At 34.3% G+C, this 17,807-nt stretch overlaps 2 protein-coding genes across 2 annotated transcripts; one reads left to right on the top strand and one right to left on the bottom strand.

The window, feature by feature from the left end:
* Window positions 1-486: 486 nt before the first annotated feature.
* On the top strand, window positions 487-9,443 carry LOC108677866. The gene is made up of 3 exons (XM_018166169.2): window positions 487-638; window positions 1,391-1,483; window positions 8,098-9,443. The coding sequence occupies exons 2-3, from the start codon at window positions 1,412-1,414 to the stop codon at window positions 8,620-8,622; spliced, it is 597 nt and encodes a 198-aa protein (XP_018021658.1). The 5' UTR covers window positions 487-638; window positions 1,391-1,411; the 3' UTR covers window positions 8,623-9,443.
* LOC108677867 lies at window positions 4,417-6,851 on the bottom strand. The gene is made up of 2 exons (XM_018166170.1): window positions 6,589-6,851; window positions 4,417-5,732 (listed from the first exon to the last, which is right to left on the bottom strand). The coding sequence occupies exons 1-2, from the start codon at window positions 6,658-6,660 to the stop codon at window positions 5,307-5,309; spliced, it is 498 nt and encodes a 165-aa protein (XP_018021659.1). The 5' UTR covers window positions 6,661-6,851; the 3' UTR covers window positions 4,417-5,306.
* Window positions 9,444-17,807: the final 8,364 nt, after the last annotated feature.

Here is a 17,807-nt window from a genome sequence, read left to right as displayed (position 1 = left end):
CCATCATGTAACAAATAACTGAAACGCTAATATGCCAAATTCGAAATATAAGCCTGATGCAATAGATAATAAATTAATGGGTAACATGCTCTATCCCACGAATGCTGGACTGATGCATGAGTAAGAGGAAGAGAGACGCGGTAGGTGCGGCGGAACAGTTCACAAGTGTAGTGGTGGAGGACAGCGAGAGAGAGAGAGAGCGTGCATTTGAACTTTGCTGGGCGCTAATGTCAAGATTTAGATTGAGAGTCTATTTAGATTTAGAAGTTTATTGCAATATCCTTTGTTTTCATGCTTATAATTTTTCAGGATTGTGCTTAAAGTGTTAATAAAGGGCAATATTCTTACTTTCCTTCCTTAAAACTCTTGCAGATCGTTGAAAGAGTCCTAGTGTGTGAAAGCATCTTTAGCGTTTATCTCTACCATTCTAGCAAATACGCCAATGCAGTTCAGATTTAAACCATAATTGAAAAACCATATCTTTTGATACTATTCTTCTAAACTTGCAGGTCGTTGATACAGAGTCTTGGTGTGTGCTAATTGTTTCATCAGACTAATCCTCGGTGATCGTGAATTCTCGGTTTCTACAACATCTTTACTTACAATTAATCAAATTGTCGGAAAATTAAATCCTTAAGGTGAGCTGGTAGATCTAGGCGATTTATATTTAAAAAATGAGCTCCTGAACGTATTTTTGTGTCGTAAAATGGATGAATAATTAATGATGATGCTAAATGGTTAAATTTCTACTGGATTGCCTTAACGCAAGTGATCTTTCATTTGAAAAGAAGTACAGGATATTGTGCATATAAATTCAAACCAGAGATCATGACGTAGGTAATAATGAACTTAATTTAAATGCTGGTCGCCATGATCCCCAAATTATTTATTTAGTTTACGGTATCTATCTAGATGAATAACTTAATATATGTAATAAATAGATTGAGCCTAATTTATTCACAGTATTTTATGTTGTTATTCAAAACTGGTAATAATGTGATAAAAATTGTATTTATTGCGAAGATTCATTACTTACTAAATTTGTTAGAATTCGCCTCAAAATAAATCATCGTCTTTTAATTTATATAGTTTATGTACAGACAATTTTAAATGATCTGTTTCATCACATGGTTTCATCAATTTTTAAAATTAAAAAATAATTAATTTTATTGTCAAACTCTTAACTTATGCTCTTATCTTGGCTATTTGAAGCCTAAAAAATTCTTTAAATTCTATTAATACTGTAAAAATATTCAACCTTATTTTAATGTAATTGTTAATTTTTTACCTAATTCCCTCATATTGTAAAAATATTCAACTTTATTATATTGTAATTTTTAACTTTTTGCTAATTTCCGCATATTGTGACGCGGAATTTAATTTTTTTCAGACGCAATTGCCACGTGAACAAATGGCGGCCTCAGGTGTACGTATCGTGGTGATGGTGATGGTGGTGGTGGCCCTGATGGTGCAAGCCCGAGTGGTAAGTGGTGATGGTTTGGGGTGAGTGGTTTGTGGTGAGTGATTTGGGGTTTGGTATTTGTTTACGGTGGTGTGGATTGAGTGGTTTGGTGTGAGTGGTTTAGAGTGTGTTGTTTGTGATGTATGGTTTACGAGGTGGTATGGACTAGGTAAGGTCAGGTATGTGGGGTGTGATGTATTGATGGCGATCAATATACGACGTACAGACTTCAGCACAACAATCATGATTGTGGTGACTGGTGGTGAATGTGACGTGCAGGTAGAATGATCGTGAACATTACATGTGTGGTGACATGGAATGACTATGGGCGATGTTATGAGAGTTGTGACTACAATTTAACATGAGTGTGGTGGTGATGAAGGTGATGATGGCATGGTAACTACGAACAACCATGTTGGTGTGGTGGTGATGATGGCATGGTAACTACGAACAACCATGTTGGTGTGGTGGTGATGATGGCATGGTATCTACGAACAACCATGTTGGTGTGGTGGTGATGATGGCATGGTATCTACGAACAACCATGTTGGTGTGGTGGTGATGATGGCATGGTAACTACGAACAACCATGTTGGTGTGGTGGTAATCTGTCTCTTATACACATCTAGATGTTCGTTTGTTCACATCAATGATTTTCGTTTGTTCACATCAATGATTTTCGTTTGTTCACATCAATGATTTTAGTTTGTTCATGTACAATAAGTGCGCATGACGAAGTCCACGTATCGAACTGTGAATCGTTAGTCAGAAGTCGGACTGAAACAAGTGTTCAGCTCACACAGCGTACACCTGTGGTCTCGTTCACCACACATTATCATGGAATATCTGGTCGATATTCTACGTTTCAGAAATGAACTTCATAAACGCCACGTCGATTTAGCTAGCAAATATTAACAAATATCATGAAACAAGTGAATAAGTTCTTTAGCTTACTTTTTTCAAGTTATATTATTTACAGTTAAAAAATTTTGTAACATTAATAATTGATTATTTATATTAATTGATCGTACGTTATTATTATTTATTTTATCAAATAATATTATTTGAACCACAAAAAGATTGACTCACGAAGATTTTTTTTACTATTCTTGTTTTCAGATTTCTCAACTCGGGTATGAGCGGATTCGAAGCCACGTGGAAATAGATATAAAATTTAATAGAAATTTTCTTTATAGAATAAGTGAACGAAGATAATTTGGGGTTTCTCCACCTAAAATTTTATATATATTTGATTAGATAATTCCGATGTGAAAGAATTCTAGGCCACGTGGAAGCGAATTTTTAAATAGAAGAGTAAATAATAGCTGAATATAAATTCTAATTCAACTCTTTATTTATTTTTTTATTTCTCATGATTTGATTCTTAAGAAGTGAGTCAATCACCTGTTAAGTTTTTAGAAAAAAGTTCCCGTATCGGGAATCGATTTTTGATGGAATTGTGGTGTCGTGATATACTGCGCTGAAACTTAAAATTTTTTAGATAGAATATTGATGTTCATCGAATCTTTTTCCGAGTTTCAGGTGAACATAAATTTCTTATCCTGAAACACAATAAGCATTTTTCCACAATCTGAATAAACTTTCAATCATGATTTTTTGTTTTGAAACAATTTCATTCTCATGCATGTGTTATGACTTCCCGGACTTTTTGCTTCCACAAATGGAGAGAGCTCAGTTTAAATTTGTGTTTTTTTGATGATTTTTTCTCGTTGATGGAAAAACTCTGAAAATTTTTGAAATGAGAAATAAAATTTGAATAAATTATTTTAAAATACCTCGAATATTTTCTCAAGAAAATTCTGAAATTGAATCAAGGAAAAAAAATTATATCTAAAATCTGTCGAGGATATGAATCTACAACTCCAATGTGCAGTGTCGCATAACTCTATAACAAAATCCAATATCAGTATATTTTTATCCTCAAATTTATATAAAATCAACCTGATATTATTTTTTCAGAAGAAATACGTGATCTATCATATACAAATTCAGGTAAAGACACAACATAACACTAACTGTTTTGTTCAATGTCACTTCCTATCTCGAGTACGATCGTTACAACTCCTAATCCAAGCAAGAAGAATTTTCATTAATCAGGCCGTGCTTTGACTCCTTATTTTTCAACGGTACCAGAGCTCTTTTTTTCCTCTCTTCCGCAATGAGGCAAACTTTGAACGCACCTCACCCCGGTCAGGGCACAGCAAAAGTTTGCAATTAGAGTGACCCGTACACGACATAGCACTCGGTCACTGTCTTCGATAAAATTCCGCACCAAAATACCAGTTTTTGCTTCCGAATTTCCACGAGCTACTCTAATTCTAACTATTAAATGAAACTTTTTAGATGGTAGGCAGCGTATAAATTTATTTTAATTTGGTTTCATTAATTGATTTTCAAATGGCAAGAGCAAATAAATTTATTTGACATTGTTTCCTTAATTTATCTTGTAAAATGCATTATGCAGACTATAACAAGACATTAAAATTGTACAATAACAGAAAAGAACGTGTTTTCATAGAATAAATGGAATAAGTTGAAATATTCTGCATATATAACTGCATGGAGTCACGTTTAAATGGAAAAATTGATTTGCTTCTTGATATGTAGTAACTTTTAAGGAACTCGTAATTTGCAGAAATACTGAAAGACTTATTTTTGCGAAATTTAAATCTATTGTAGGATTATCGAGTGGCCTGCACACTCTCGTACGACCAAAAATTAGTACGGCCAAATACTGATTAAGTGAACGGGACGATGAACACAAAATCATCGAAGACACAATGCGTGTATATTTGAAAATTAAATGAGATGAAAATCTACCACCGGCTAAAATAAAACTAATTACTTGAACCGGAAGATGAGAAAACAGGCTGACGTTATGTAATTAGCTTGACCTCTTGATTTTTTATCTCTTAAGGGTAATAAAACAAACAATGATTCAACGGGAATTAATTACCTTTGTGTGAAAATGTTTAAACTAATAATATTTTATTTTTGAAAATATTGACCCAAAATTGACATATTATTCATGTCATAATTAAGAAGTTAAATTTTATCAATCTAAGAAATAAACAGGCTACCAAATGCTAATCATTTCTGTAAATAAAACTATGTGTTCCAAAGGCCATATTTTATATAATAATTTTTTTACATGTCACAATAACTTCCACTATTAATAGTAACTTCCACAAAATTGTTATTTAAATTATTAAAACAGTTATACAACGCTTTAATTATCTAAAATCAAGTGTATTTATTGCAAGGTTGTGCATAACGGCTTACCTGGAGATTACAATATTTTAAATAGATAACGTATATATACTGAGTCTACTGAAATTCATTCGAAACAAACTATGAGTAACAACTTTTCGCTACTATATCATGCATTTGTATGCGCACGAGTTCAAATTTTCTTTCCAATTAATTCACTTCGAATAAAAGTTTATCTCACATTGCAACACCTTACGTACATTCAATAAATGAGGAACCCGTCTCCCGGCATATTAGTTTTGCAAATGCAAAGTAATTATCAATCGTATGTGATAATAGGAAACACGGGGAATGGCAAGCATAAGCCGGGATCAGTTGAAACGATTTTAACGAAGTTGTATTTAAGTATGTTAAATATTGAAGAGTAATAATCCTGAAAATGATTCAATTCCTCTTCCTCCACCGCTTCCAACAACACTTTATAGTTGGTCCCAGTTTCACAAACTTCACCACTTCCTTCAATTCTTTATAGTTGGTCCCACTTTCACCAACTCCGTCAGTTCCCACAGTTCTTTAATTAAGGTCGAAGTCAGTTTCACTGGCTCCACCGCTTCCTACAATTCTTTATGGTGAAGGTCACTCCCATCTTTGGACCTTTTACGCCACTCGGGGTCGAGTCGATCTGCGATTTTTTCAAAAAGTTCGTGACGTTTTGCCGTTTCGTCGTGAACTTGTGCATCAAAACCCAAAGGGTCGGCGAACTTTGACATCGCGTAGCTGATTCTTGTAAATTTATGTTTCCCATTAACCTTCTCGGGGAGTTCCTTATTTCCTCGGATGGCCTTCAGCATATCAGGGACGTGAGGATTATCGACCAGTTTTAATTTCGCCAAAAGTTTCGCCTCATCATAGTAGTCAGGGGCACTAGGGTCTTCTGAAGCCAAGTATAGTAAGTTCATCAAGCCATCGACGATCATTTCATGATCGCTAAGCTCGTAGCCTTCTTTCCGCGCTGATGCCAAGCTGAACTTTTTAACTCTCTGGAATATAGAAGAAAAATTCAGTTAAAAGTCGTGCTTCTGACCTTGTGCATTTGGCATGTACGTATAACAATTTTTTAAGGCATGGGACATATTACAGTGACTTTCGGACATTTTTTAATGTAGTTACGTTGTTATTTAATTTTCTCCTAGTGATTCGAGTAATAAAAAAGATTTGCGCCTCCATGGAGAATAACATTGTCACAGGATTTTGTTTATGAACAACATTCGGGTATATGAGAGTATAGCATATATTCTTTCAATGTGCCTAGGTTTAATCAACGATACAAAGTAAAGAGCAATGTAATTTATTGGTGTGAAAAGTGAGCCGAATCTGAGCTTTTTGTGTGTGTAATTTAAAAGAATGAGCGAAATTACGAAATGCTGAATCAGGAGCAATGTAACTTTCTACTTTTGAATGCGTGCCGTGTAAAACTTCAATGTTCGAGCTTCATTTACAGCAAGAATAACTCTTAAACTAAGTAATTCATTATGGATGTCCCAAATACAAAGTGAAAAAAATTTCTCAGAAATTTATACTGCCAGTTAACTGAAAAAATAACCTTGTACAACATATATTAACACATGTTCTGTAGAAGAGAGCACAAATTAATACACATACACAATTAAATACTAATATTAGATGGCAGGATTTCCACTCATTGATAAAAAAATCAACGAATTCTCTGGTCATCGATCGCACTTGTGTATACACAATTAGGTATACAAATAGCACGAATCCACATTAGTTGTAGGAATAAAAAAATACAATGAATCCAAGATTCACACAAACCCTAACACTTGAACAGGATCCTTGAACTATGCTGCACTTGCCCTGAAGGAAGAATCTCCTTACCTTCTTGTCCTTTATTTCTGCGGCTGCCATCGCAAGCAAGCAAAGGAGTAGAGCGATGTAACGTCCAGACATTATTTTACTCCCAGTACCGGGGCGAATATAAATTGTATATTCTGAGACAGTAAATTACTAATAATAAAGGCAGTAAAGATTTTCTTCCTAATATCCAGTTTCTGCTTTTAGCTATATATATAAAAATAAAGTTCAAGTTTATTTAGCTTCGTTTATTAATCATTGTTCGAATGAAAATGGCTACCGCAAATCTGAACATATAGAAAAATACTGTGAAGACTTTTTAAATGAATATTCCACTTATCCTAGGGCGAACAAATTTAATTTCAGATATCTTTCTCTAGTTAACTTTTCATAACATAACCTAAACTGAACCTAAACATGATGACTGAAGAGAAATTATATCGATATGTTTATTATGATTGACGTACAGTCATCGTTTTCTTTTCAATTAAATGCAAATGAATCGTTCAATCGTAGTTTGGAATTAATAAATGGGTTTATTTTATTTTCAAGTTTAATATCGATAGCAAAAGTTGGAGAGAAAACTAAATTACAAAATTATTCATTTTTAAACTTAACTAGCAGAGAAAAAAGGATACATATTTTAACGTTAATTAAGTTTGAACATTTTTTCATTTGGATTAGAATTGGAAATAATATAATAATTGACTGCACCGATTACAACAAAATATGCTGCAATAAAATGAAAGATTACATTGCACATCTAGTACACGTATGCTAGTGGCCATTTTGTGAGTCGGTTTAACGCTAATCGTGACGTCATTCATCTCTTCTGAACGCTGTTAACGTCAGCCAATCACAGGAGAGTGAACTGACACGGTGGCGTGTCCTTTTGATATTTCCCAATTACTCTTTAATTTACAGGCATTTATTGCATTTATTTGCAAATGTAAACAACTTTGATAACATATAAAATACGCAGATAATAAATAAAGAATAATTGTGGTAAATAAAAAACTCTATTGAAATTCGAACGCAAATAATTCAGAGCTAAATTCACAAGAATATAATATACAAGAAATATGATGAATGACATGAAATTTATTCAAAATAATTAGAACGGGAAATGATTGAATATTGAGTTAAGATTTGATGCTCATATATCAATGAATTAATTCACGTTACCAACATCACTTGTACATGTATAGGTAGATTTATTTCTGAGAACCAGAATATCCCAGTGCCCCCTACATTTTAATATCAATATCAATAAACTACAATAAACTAAACCATCTTATTTTGTCTTTGTACTCCAACCCGAAAATGAATAGATTTTTATTCATCAAAATTTTCACATCGGAGGAAAACTTTGCGGTGTCTTAACTGCTAAATTCGATTAATGTTGAACATGAACATTTGAAAAATGTAGAAGAGCTAATGAGATAGATGATAATATTTATAACTTATCAATGAAAAAAGAAACCAAAACCTCGTCATACTTCAAAACGGGTTATCTGTCATTTTGCTTCACAGGTTCCCACTTCGAGGGACAAAAACAGGATTGGAGGCATGAAAATAGAAGAACTGAAGGCCGCTGTGAAAAACTTTGGTGGAGAAGGCGTGCGGACCAACGGTGAAGAAGGTGAAGGCGATGGTGGAGAAGGCGTTTTTCCTGGAGAAATAGAAGTCAGGCGCAGGCAAGAAGGCGACCAGGGGGAAGGCGTCTTCCCGGGAGAAATTGTAGTCAGGCGCAAGCGGGAAGTCGATGATGGAGAAGGTGTTTTCCCGGGAGAAATTGTAGTCAGGCGCAAGCGAGAAGTCGATGATGGAGAAGGCGTTTTCCCTGGAGAAATTGTAGTCAGGCGCAAGCGGGAAGTCGATGATGGAGAAGGCGTTTTCCCTGGAGAAATTGTAGTCAGGCGCAAGCGGGAAGTCGATGATGGAGAAGGCGTTTTCCCTGGAGAAATTGTAGTCAGGCGCAAGCGAGGAGATGATGGAGAAGGCGTTTTCCCGGGAGAAATTGTGATCAGGACTTTGAAGAAGCATAACACTGAATAGCAACCGGGACTGTTAAGGAAAATGTGTTTTCCCGGATGAATGAACTTTGCGTAAAATAAAAGAATTCTAATTAGAATTAAGATGGCCAGTATTAAAGAAACAGGTCATTTAAATTAAACATATCCTAAAAATACCCTCCCCCAAAGAAAAATTAGATTGTTATCAGGAATATATGAACAAAATTTCATGTTTATTCTGTAAAGTGTTTCGGTATTTCTGTGTTGTTCATCTTTATGTTGAAATTTCATTCCCGAGTTTTGCACCCAAATTTCATCGTATACGAAAAGAAAAATTTCTAATGAAGCTCATTTTCTAAACGTTATTATCACGTTTTGTTCTATAATGAGTAAGCTGAAAATTTTCATTGCTATCCCAATTAAAATATTTATATTCTATTTATTTAGAGTTAAAATAATTGCTTTCACCTTTCGAGTGGTTGTGTTCACTTCATACTTATTTTTTAACGATCTTATTTTCCGTCAAAACCAACAATTAATAAAATAAAGGCTGGTAAACTTGGCTAGGCTTGAATGAATAATCTTAGATTATTGGATGGTATTTGTATTATTATATTCCCCGTGCATTAAAATTCCAATTGAAATCTAACACAATATCTCTAAATTGAGCGGATCTCTCAATGAATTTAACGTTACATCATATTTCAATTGTTATGCTACATTATATAAATACGTCCTGTACTCCCAAAACCTCGAATTTACATCTGCCGATTAAAATCTACGATTTCAGCCTAAGCCAAAGAATTTATTATGGTTTGCTTCCCAGAAAAGGTAATGTTGGAAAAAAATAAAGATTTGAGTGGCGCACAATTAGTTTCTTTGTGATGTTGATCCTTATCTTCCTTAATAGTGTAACTAAGATGACCGATGGGGAGTAAGAATTATTGAGGTTTTAATGCTTAAGTCGTTACACTAAAATTTAAGAAGCACGTTTTAGAAGGACTAATTAACCTAATCGGCGCTGGAGAAAGAATACATGTAGATTTTCTTAGCATACTTAAGATTTTATGGCAGGGAACATATGTACGTACGTCGCTGGTAGACTATCAGTAAGTATTGCCGTTATCATATGAGGGTACCTTCATACCTCAATTTCGAATCAATGTGTTACATTCCCAAGCTTTTTTATTGGAATGCTTTTTTGTCAATAAAACTAAACCGTCAAAGTGAAATAGATTTGGTTTTTGTTCTTAATTTTTTTTTAATTTCTAGTACTATAAAAGAGATCTCACGATTAATGCCAATATGCTGAGACAATGATAAAAATATACCTGACTTCTTTTTCATTCATACGCAATCGTCCTCGGTACTCCCTGCAAATTTGAATAAAATCCAATCGGCAATGAACGGATACATATACATATAAACTATTCGAGAAAACTTACAAACATTGTACGAAAACAATTGTACAATAGAATTCATAAAGAAATGGTGACAAGGATTTGAAAAGCTCGATGATTTATAGATTATTTATTATTACTTTCTCGCAAGAACTAAAGCACTAACAATTTATGTTAGAAATGGAATTACCTGCCTGTACGCCTGCGTTTGATAACAAAAATAAAGGAAGTCTCTCTCTGAGTTAAGCTCATTGAGTCTGTTTAGTGAGCAGTTTGCCAGCCCTCATAGCCCTGATGCTCAGAGTAAGCGCTGCTTTGGTCTCGTAACCACAAAGCATGTAGCCTGGCGGCAAAATGTTTTTGAGTTCGCTACTAATTGTTAATCAGAGGCTCAATTCAGTTTAATCATGACCCGTAACCGGACTAATGTGGCAGATTAGGCACAGCTGTGTTTGTGCTCCAGCCACACGAGTGCCACCGAATGAAGAACGTCGAAAAACACCGCGTAAAGCCCGCAGTTTGTTCCGTCATGCAGATGGACGTCTGAAATATATATGGAATAAGATAATAATGCTACGAAAATAGGATTAATTATTGCTTGAAAAAATACCGTTTGGGTAAATAATAAATTTATTTGCCGAGGGGAGGAGAGAGAAATGTTGAAAGGATTTCATGAAATGAGAAGAAGGACAAATGAGGAAGTTAGTTAAACATTCTAACAAATTTTGCAAGGTTGATTGATGTGCACAAATTTCTTTGTAGAATTAAAAGCAAGACGATTAATTTAGAGTTTTTTCACAAGATACAATTGAAGAAGAAAGAGGAAGGCATTCGGTGTACATTAATGAATAGTTCGCAAGAGGTTGACTACAATGGTTCATCGAGCGAACCTTAGTAAGGAACTGAAGTCATTCTTCATGGCAGGCTCGACAGGACTCAGGAGCAGGATACGAAATTATCTCTTAACTGCGACATCTGAAGAGATGATGAACTCGATTTGCCTTTTCGAAACGATTATATACTTGGGGAAGGATTCAAATGATTGTACGCATTTTTATTTCATAAATTCTGTGTATTTAGCTGAACCCTGTTGAATACTTGAAAAGTTGAAATGCTAAGGTTTGCAGCTTGGATATTGAAATTTACTAAATTATTCCGCAAGTTATTTTAGAGGAAGTCATTAAAATATTGGGAAATGACAAATGAGTTATATAGTAAATACTAGTTTGCTGCAGGTACAATGTGTGACTGTATCTCTATTACCGGAATTTATACAGGGCTATATATTTTTAAAAAGGTCAAAGTTGTCTTTTTTTTTCTAAATGTCATTCGTACCTCATATGCGCCTTTTTTAAAATGATTATTATTATTGTGTTGTCGGGAGGCTGAATGAGTTCATCTCTGGCCGGGGACATCAGAGTAATTTGTGAGGTTGTTTTTAATCCTGGATAAAGCGAGATTTAATCCTGGATAAAGAGAGATTGCTGCACATAGATAAATGTGTTGTGTTTATAATTCGAGGACGCTAATATTTTGTCGAGCACGTTTCCACTCATGGATTTAAATTGTAAAAATAACTGATGATTATAATTACTTGATCTATTTTGAAATTGGAATTTTCGAAACGAAATTTTGTAATTGAAGTGACTATTTATTTTGGTGATGATTTAATGGCATCTCATATTTTTTCTTTAGGTTTTTTGTCGAACTTTTCGAATTTTTCGAATGTGTCTCGTACGATTGAGTCAAGGCTTGGACATGGTGACCCACAAAAAGCAAACGGGTAATAAAAGTGCGTTCAGTTCTGGTTAAGCAGTTGATTCACCCCAATAGGTCATCATAACACACTTCAATTGCTGCATTAATCATTTTTCTAACATTTTTTCAATTCGAACGGCATTCAGCTCGTCATCAAAAAGTTTTCTGCAATATATCTCCACAAAGAAGTAGACTATCCAACAAACTGACCGAGAGTTCCTGACGTTTGAAAACATCTGTATCATTTATTAGCATTTGGAACAATGAAAGTAAAAGATTAATGAACATGAAAGGATTTTCTTTGAATGCGACGCTCTGTTCATTAGCCTTCATTCTGTGCGCCATTGATTCGTTAGTCGAGAATTGTGTAAAACTTGATTTATTCACTGCGAAAACTTTTATTGCTCCTATTTCTGCTTTCTGAATAGATAGTTTTTTATCAGATTTTTGGGTCGATTCCAGACTTAAATATTAATAAAATTTTAATTGAATTTGATTGAAATGTTCTTTTCTGTCTCCCTTTCTGCTTAATTTTGGTTTAAATTTTAGTATAGAATACTTTATTTCGAGCTGATTAAGAACTTGCAAAAGGCAGTGACAACCGAAAATCGAGGTGAAAAATATTACTAGTATGTTGGATATTTATCTCGCATTATAATTAATTGTAGCAAATTAAATAATCAAAAGCTTGATTTAATTTCTCTGCTGAACAATTGCTGAAAATTTACCATTTTCAACACCATTTTTTCGTATTATTCTCGATATTTGCTTGTTAATTCTTGATCTTAGTTTGAATTGAAAATAAAAATTTTGAAATGTTATCATTACAGCTCAATGGCTTGACTCCAACACCATTTACCCAGCCAACACGTCTTCCATGCTGTCGTCCAATATTTAGTAAAGGATCGAAGGGGAGGCAGCAGTGCCTGCTCATTAAGATAACCCTAATGAACTATTGTGTCGAGCAGCTGATGCCCAACCTACTTCTTATCAAATCCATTCGAATCCGGGCTAAAATGTTGGCTAGGAAAAATAATTAATTAGCTCTTCCGCCACCAAATGACTTTGATTTAATTCGAGGAAGCTAGCAGGATTCACTGCAGGTGAAGCTGTTGCATCTGCAATGCGACGCATGATAGAAACCAGGGGAGATTATATCATAAGTGATGAATTTTTAGGGCTTTGTTCTTATAAATTTAAGGATTAAATTGTAAATCTTTTCCCTTCAAACGCATTAATGAAAGTTACGGTATTTTTTCCGTTGTTTTTGTGTGAGTTTGAAATACTAATTCAGTCTTGTGTTTATTTATTGTCAGAATTTGTAAATTTCAGTAGTCATTAATATTCACCACTTGAATGAACATTCACTGCTCTTGTATTCGTTAATTAATTCGTTAATTAAGTGGTAGACTGAAAAAACTAACCTGAATAATTTCTTCCGCCAACCATTGCTTTATGAAATAAATTCAGACGTATACTTTTTCAGTTTCTTATCTTAATCATCTTTAGGATATTAAACTGTGATTCCACTGCACTAAGTTGGTTCAAAATATTACAATTTAGAGCTTTATAAATGCACTAAATGCATAGATTTTCTTATCCAAACTTGCTGTGTACAAAACGTAATTTGCTTCTAAAATATGATACATTAAAAAGAGCACAACGACGTTTGTTTTCCTTAAAAATGTATAGTTTCTAAAGAATGTATGTTAGTGAGGTGTACTAGTGAGGTGTACATTACCTCGCGTACAATAGTACATCTCATTGGAAGCCTTGCGTGTCCACGTGGGTCACATTTTCAACAAATTATGTTCACGTAACTATACTCTTACATTTCAGTTATAGTTTTACGCAACTATACTCTTACATTTCAGTTATAGTTTTACGTATAACTATACTTTTGCATTTCAGTTATAGTTTTACGTGAAAAGTGGGCCTCCTCATATAACGATATACCTATAGTTACACCACTTAAATTAGCAATTATGAAGCAATTAACAATTAGATGTATAGTCAGACCACTTGAATGTTATAAAATGTCTACACAAATGTCACCCTTAAGGTAATTTTTTGTCCGTATATTATATATCTCGTCTAAATTGACACAAATAACACAAGGCCTTGCCCGCCACTCTCAAGTCCCACGCAATCACGCTGCTTGCCTCTTAAAAAGTGCCTCAAGAGGTCGTTTTTTGTCCAGGCCTTGCAGGGGAGATAAGAAGCCATTGCCGTGCACCTTTCACCTTTGCATTTTTTCTAGAATTACTTGCATCTTTACGATTATTTTTGGTCAATTAATAACAAACATAATCAGGATTACTTTCAGAATTGGCATTTAATATTTAGAATTAATGTTACATAGAGAGCATCATGTAGCATCTAGTTCCAGATTATATGCTTTATTCTTAATATATATTATATTGATTTATTAGCGAATTTTCAAGCATCGCTGTCTATTTGCCATTGATTAATCTATGTCGAATAAAATGTGAAATCTTTAAAATTTCGCGTATTTGAGCGATATTTAATGAAGATTTCCTGCTATCTTAATATTTCTTTCATAGTGCTGATGCAAGTGACATGGTGCGGAAAAAGATATCAGTGCTTCACAAATTTTACTTATTCACTTAATATGTTTATTCCCATTATAGCACGGAACTTGACGGAACTGAACTGAATAAAGGCAATTAAAATTTAGCGACACTGGCCGATTTCTGTTATTTCACAAATGCGAAAGAAATGTCTCAGGGCAATATATCGTCAGAATAATTCGGCAGAATAAATTCTATGTAGAAAGTGTTATGTGATTTTTTTTTCACCAGGAATACCTTGGAATCCCGAAAATTTCTACTCGGCCCAAACTCACACTAACTCTCATTCATTGATTTTGATCAGAAATTCTCTTGAGCTATTTTAAGTTCGGAGTGGAAACCTCAAACGTTGAAATCCTAGAGAATTTTCTATGACCGATGAACTGGTCGCGGCAAGTTCGGGAGTTCCGATTTTCCATCCTTAGAAAAGTTATGAAAGAGTTCGCCGGACTTCGGTCCTCGGTAATTAAGAGAATTCAAAAGTAAAATACAACTCATTGTTGCTCTGCACCAACATTTTCAGGAAACTCTTAATAAGCCTCATTTTTGATGAAATAGAATAATAATAGAAATAAGCTCCAGAAAACATTTCACCACAATGTGGTAAATTAATTAAAAAATATTAATGCCGAAATTGCGGGTAAGATCAGACGAAGAATTTGGAATAATCAAAAGGTTCAGCACAATTATTGAAACTTATTTTGAAATTCTAGGAAAATGCTGGAAAATACATGTAATTTTTATGGCAAATAGTCAGTAAATTTTTCGAAATTTTGAAACTCAATGATGTCAAGGTAAATGAAAAATAAATATCTGATAAGATTGTTCAAAAAAAAAAATGTATAAAACTGTTCTTCTGATCGAATAGAATATATAATATAGATGGCTATGAATAAGAGAATTTATATTGCTTGACTGGAAGGAAATTTTCTGTAGAGAATAACATGGGCTTCCAGTCGGATAAGTCTGTAAAAGAAAATGCTCCAGAAATGTACCATTTCACTGTAGGTGGACTTATTTATAAAGTTATGATCATTTCTGTGGTATATTTATTGCGTTTAAATTCCAAGTTTATTTGTTTTTCAAGCGTTCGAGTGGTCTTTTAATTTAATATTATGAGAAATCCTGGAGAAGACGTGGGAAGTCTATCTAGAAAAAAAATTGAAGTGAGCTAAAAAATAATCTTGAAGTGATTCTCAAGCGATGTTTTAAAGGGTCCTTTAGGCCATATTAAGTTACTATACATCGAAGGTTCGAAGCTAATATCTGGTGGAGACTAACACAAACTTTATAGTGGATGTTTAAAGTAACTTTCCACTGTAAATTCACAGTGTGTGTCTAGTGCATAATTTAGTTGAGTATGTCGACGTGATCTTGAGGACTGGCTCACAGTTTGCAGGATTTAACGTGTGATCTTTAGTGGAAACTTAATTAAAGTCCAAAGCAACTATTTATGGTGCCTTTGTGTGGCATGCTAATGAAGAGGCGGCTCTCTAGAGCCGGCGAAGGGAAGGTATAGAGGATAAGTGGCTCGGAAGCAGAGAAGCAGTGGCTATAGAGAAGGGGCAAAGAAAATACTTGAAAGTGGATAGGAAATTTTTAGAAAGTGAAGAGGAAGGGCAATGACTTTGAAGGGACGCGGCTCAGATGATGAGGTTAACTAGCAGAACTGCTGAGAAAGAGTCTTCTGCTGCATAGAAAATTGAATAAATCATGCCAATTAGCAGCTATGTTCGAAGTGTAGAAGAAATTTGCTCAACGGTATTTAAAAACTCCTAAATATTGACGAAAAAGATGTTAGGACAAGCCGCGCAGCTCCTTCAAGGGAGCAAGTGACTAATGGTTGCAGATGTACGAGTTATCGCTAAAAAGGCAAAATAATTTATAAGTGAAGCAGAAAATGATGAAGGTAGATGTTGATTAGAAAATAAATCGAAACGCATAGGGTTCCGTTGTCAAATAAAAATCTAGAATATATGCTTGAATGCAAGTTATACAAGCGTTATACAAGCAGCGCTTCTAGAAATGAGCAGTAAAAAATTTTTGTGGTTGTGTTTGAGCTTCAAATTTACGTGTTGAATTGAAAACAAATTAGAAAGTGAAAGCTGGCAATAATTGGCTCTCTGTTATATTCTTTACCACTCAAGTTATCTATCTCAATCTCATTTAACGGCTGAAAGAAACCCATCAGTGCCCGAAAAATCGCCCATTGCGAAAAGCGTCAAGGGCCATTTTTTACATTTTCTTTCTTCGCTGAAGAAAAAGCGAAGTAATTTTATCCTGTCTAGGACAGTGGAAACTTTAAGAGGAACTTTCTTAACTTTGATAACCTCATTGCAGACTTGATGCCTCATTATCCTTGGCCGAATGAAAGCTCTTTTATATGCGGCTTACGATAAAATGTGAGGAGAGTTTTAAAATTATCAATTTAATTTGCTTCGTAATGAGGTTATAGAAAATTATACCTTGAAGATTTTGTGAAATTTGTGATGAAGATTGTCATGGAAGGCAGCAGGAAATTTCTGGAGTTAATTTGAAAGTGGATTATTAACGCGATGGAAGCTGGTGAATCGTTTTCAGAATATTAGAGTGAAGTTGGAATGGTCAACAGATTTATTGGTTTTGCTCATACGCAATGTATGAAATTAATAATTGTATGTTAAAAAAATGATTGATAAATTAAATAAGTCAGTCATGAACTTGCAAAATACTCGATTTACAGTTTATACACAGAGTTTACTTTTAATAAGTTCACTACTTTTAATAAGATTATTTTTGCAAAGTTGAACTTGTACACAACTTAATCTTAAGTTAATATAAAAAAATCGGTGATGCAATCCTAAAAGTATTTGCTCGAGGAAATTCTAAGAAATTGGTCATTGAACGTGTATGATTCTAGATAAAAAATTAAGCCGAGATTTTGAAAAAGAAAAAATCCGATGTGTAATCATGTAGGGAGATCTGCCCTCAGCAGTGGGTTGTGTGATTGCCGAAGTGATCAGTGAGAGTGGCCGCATACGTCGTATTTCAGTCCATCATTCGCACGACTGAAGGCGTTTCCAGCAAATAGGGTAATTTCGCCACACTTCGGGGTATTTATGACCTGGACACTGGGTCGTTCTTGCCCTAGATGGAGACTGCCAGGGAAAGGTGAACACCTTTAGTCCTTTCCATGAAGAAATTACGATATGGTCTTGTCGGCTCTCAGAGAAGAGGAAGTGAAGAGGAAGCGGGAACTCACAGGAGACTGGAGTTTGTTTTCTAGCAGTATTGATTTACGGGATACATTAGAAAATAAATGCCACTGGAGATTTGTTGTCGTGGATGCAAAAGAAATGAAATATTTTATTGTGTTAAAAGTGCCTAATCGAAGTTGTTTAAAGTTCTTAAATGCGTTTATGATGCATTCCAGACTATGCTAGGAATTTTTCGCCACGATATTTCCCTAACGAAAATGGAAGAATACACAAATTCGCAAG

Source organism: Hyalella azteca, unplaced genomic scaffold, assembly GCF_000764305.2.
Source record: "Hyalella azteca isolate HAZT.00-mixed unplaced genomic scaffold, Hazt_2.0.2 contig17412, whole genome shotgun sequence".
NCBI lineage: Eukaryota > Metazoa > Arthropoda > Malacostraca > Amphipoda > Hyalellidae > Hyalella > Hyalella azteca.
The sequence above is the reverse complement of the archived record's forward strand: the minus strand, read 5'-3'. Positions and strand labels throughout refer to the sequence as shown.

What these genes read in the sequence shown, in the direction of transcription:
- LOC108677866 (XM_018166169.2), top strand. Translation starts at nt 1,412, where the DNA reads ATGGCGGCCTCAGGTGTACGTATCGTGGTGATGGTGATGGTGGTGGTG. An exon ending in TGATGGTGCAAGCCCGAGTG is followed by an intron (nt 1,484 to 8,097) that starts GTAAGTGGTGAT and finishes TTTGCTTCACAG; the next exon opens with GTTCCCACTTCGAGGGACAA.
- LOC108677867 (XM_018166170.1), bottom strand. Translation starts at nt 6,660, where the DNA reads ATGTCTGGACGTTACATCGCTCTACTCCTTTGCTTGCTTGCGATGGCA. An exon ending in CAGAAATAAAGGACAAGAAG is followed by an intron (nt 5,733 to 6,588) that starts GTAAGGAGATTC and finishes TCTATATTCCAG; the next exon opens with AGAGTTAAAAAGTTCAGCTT.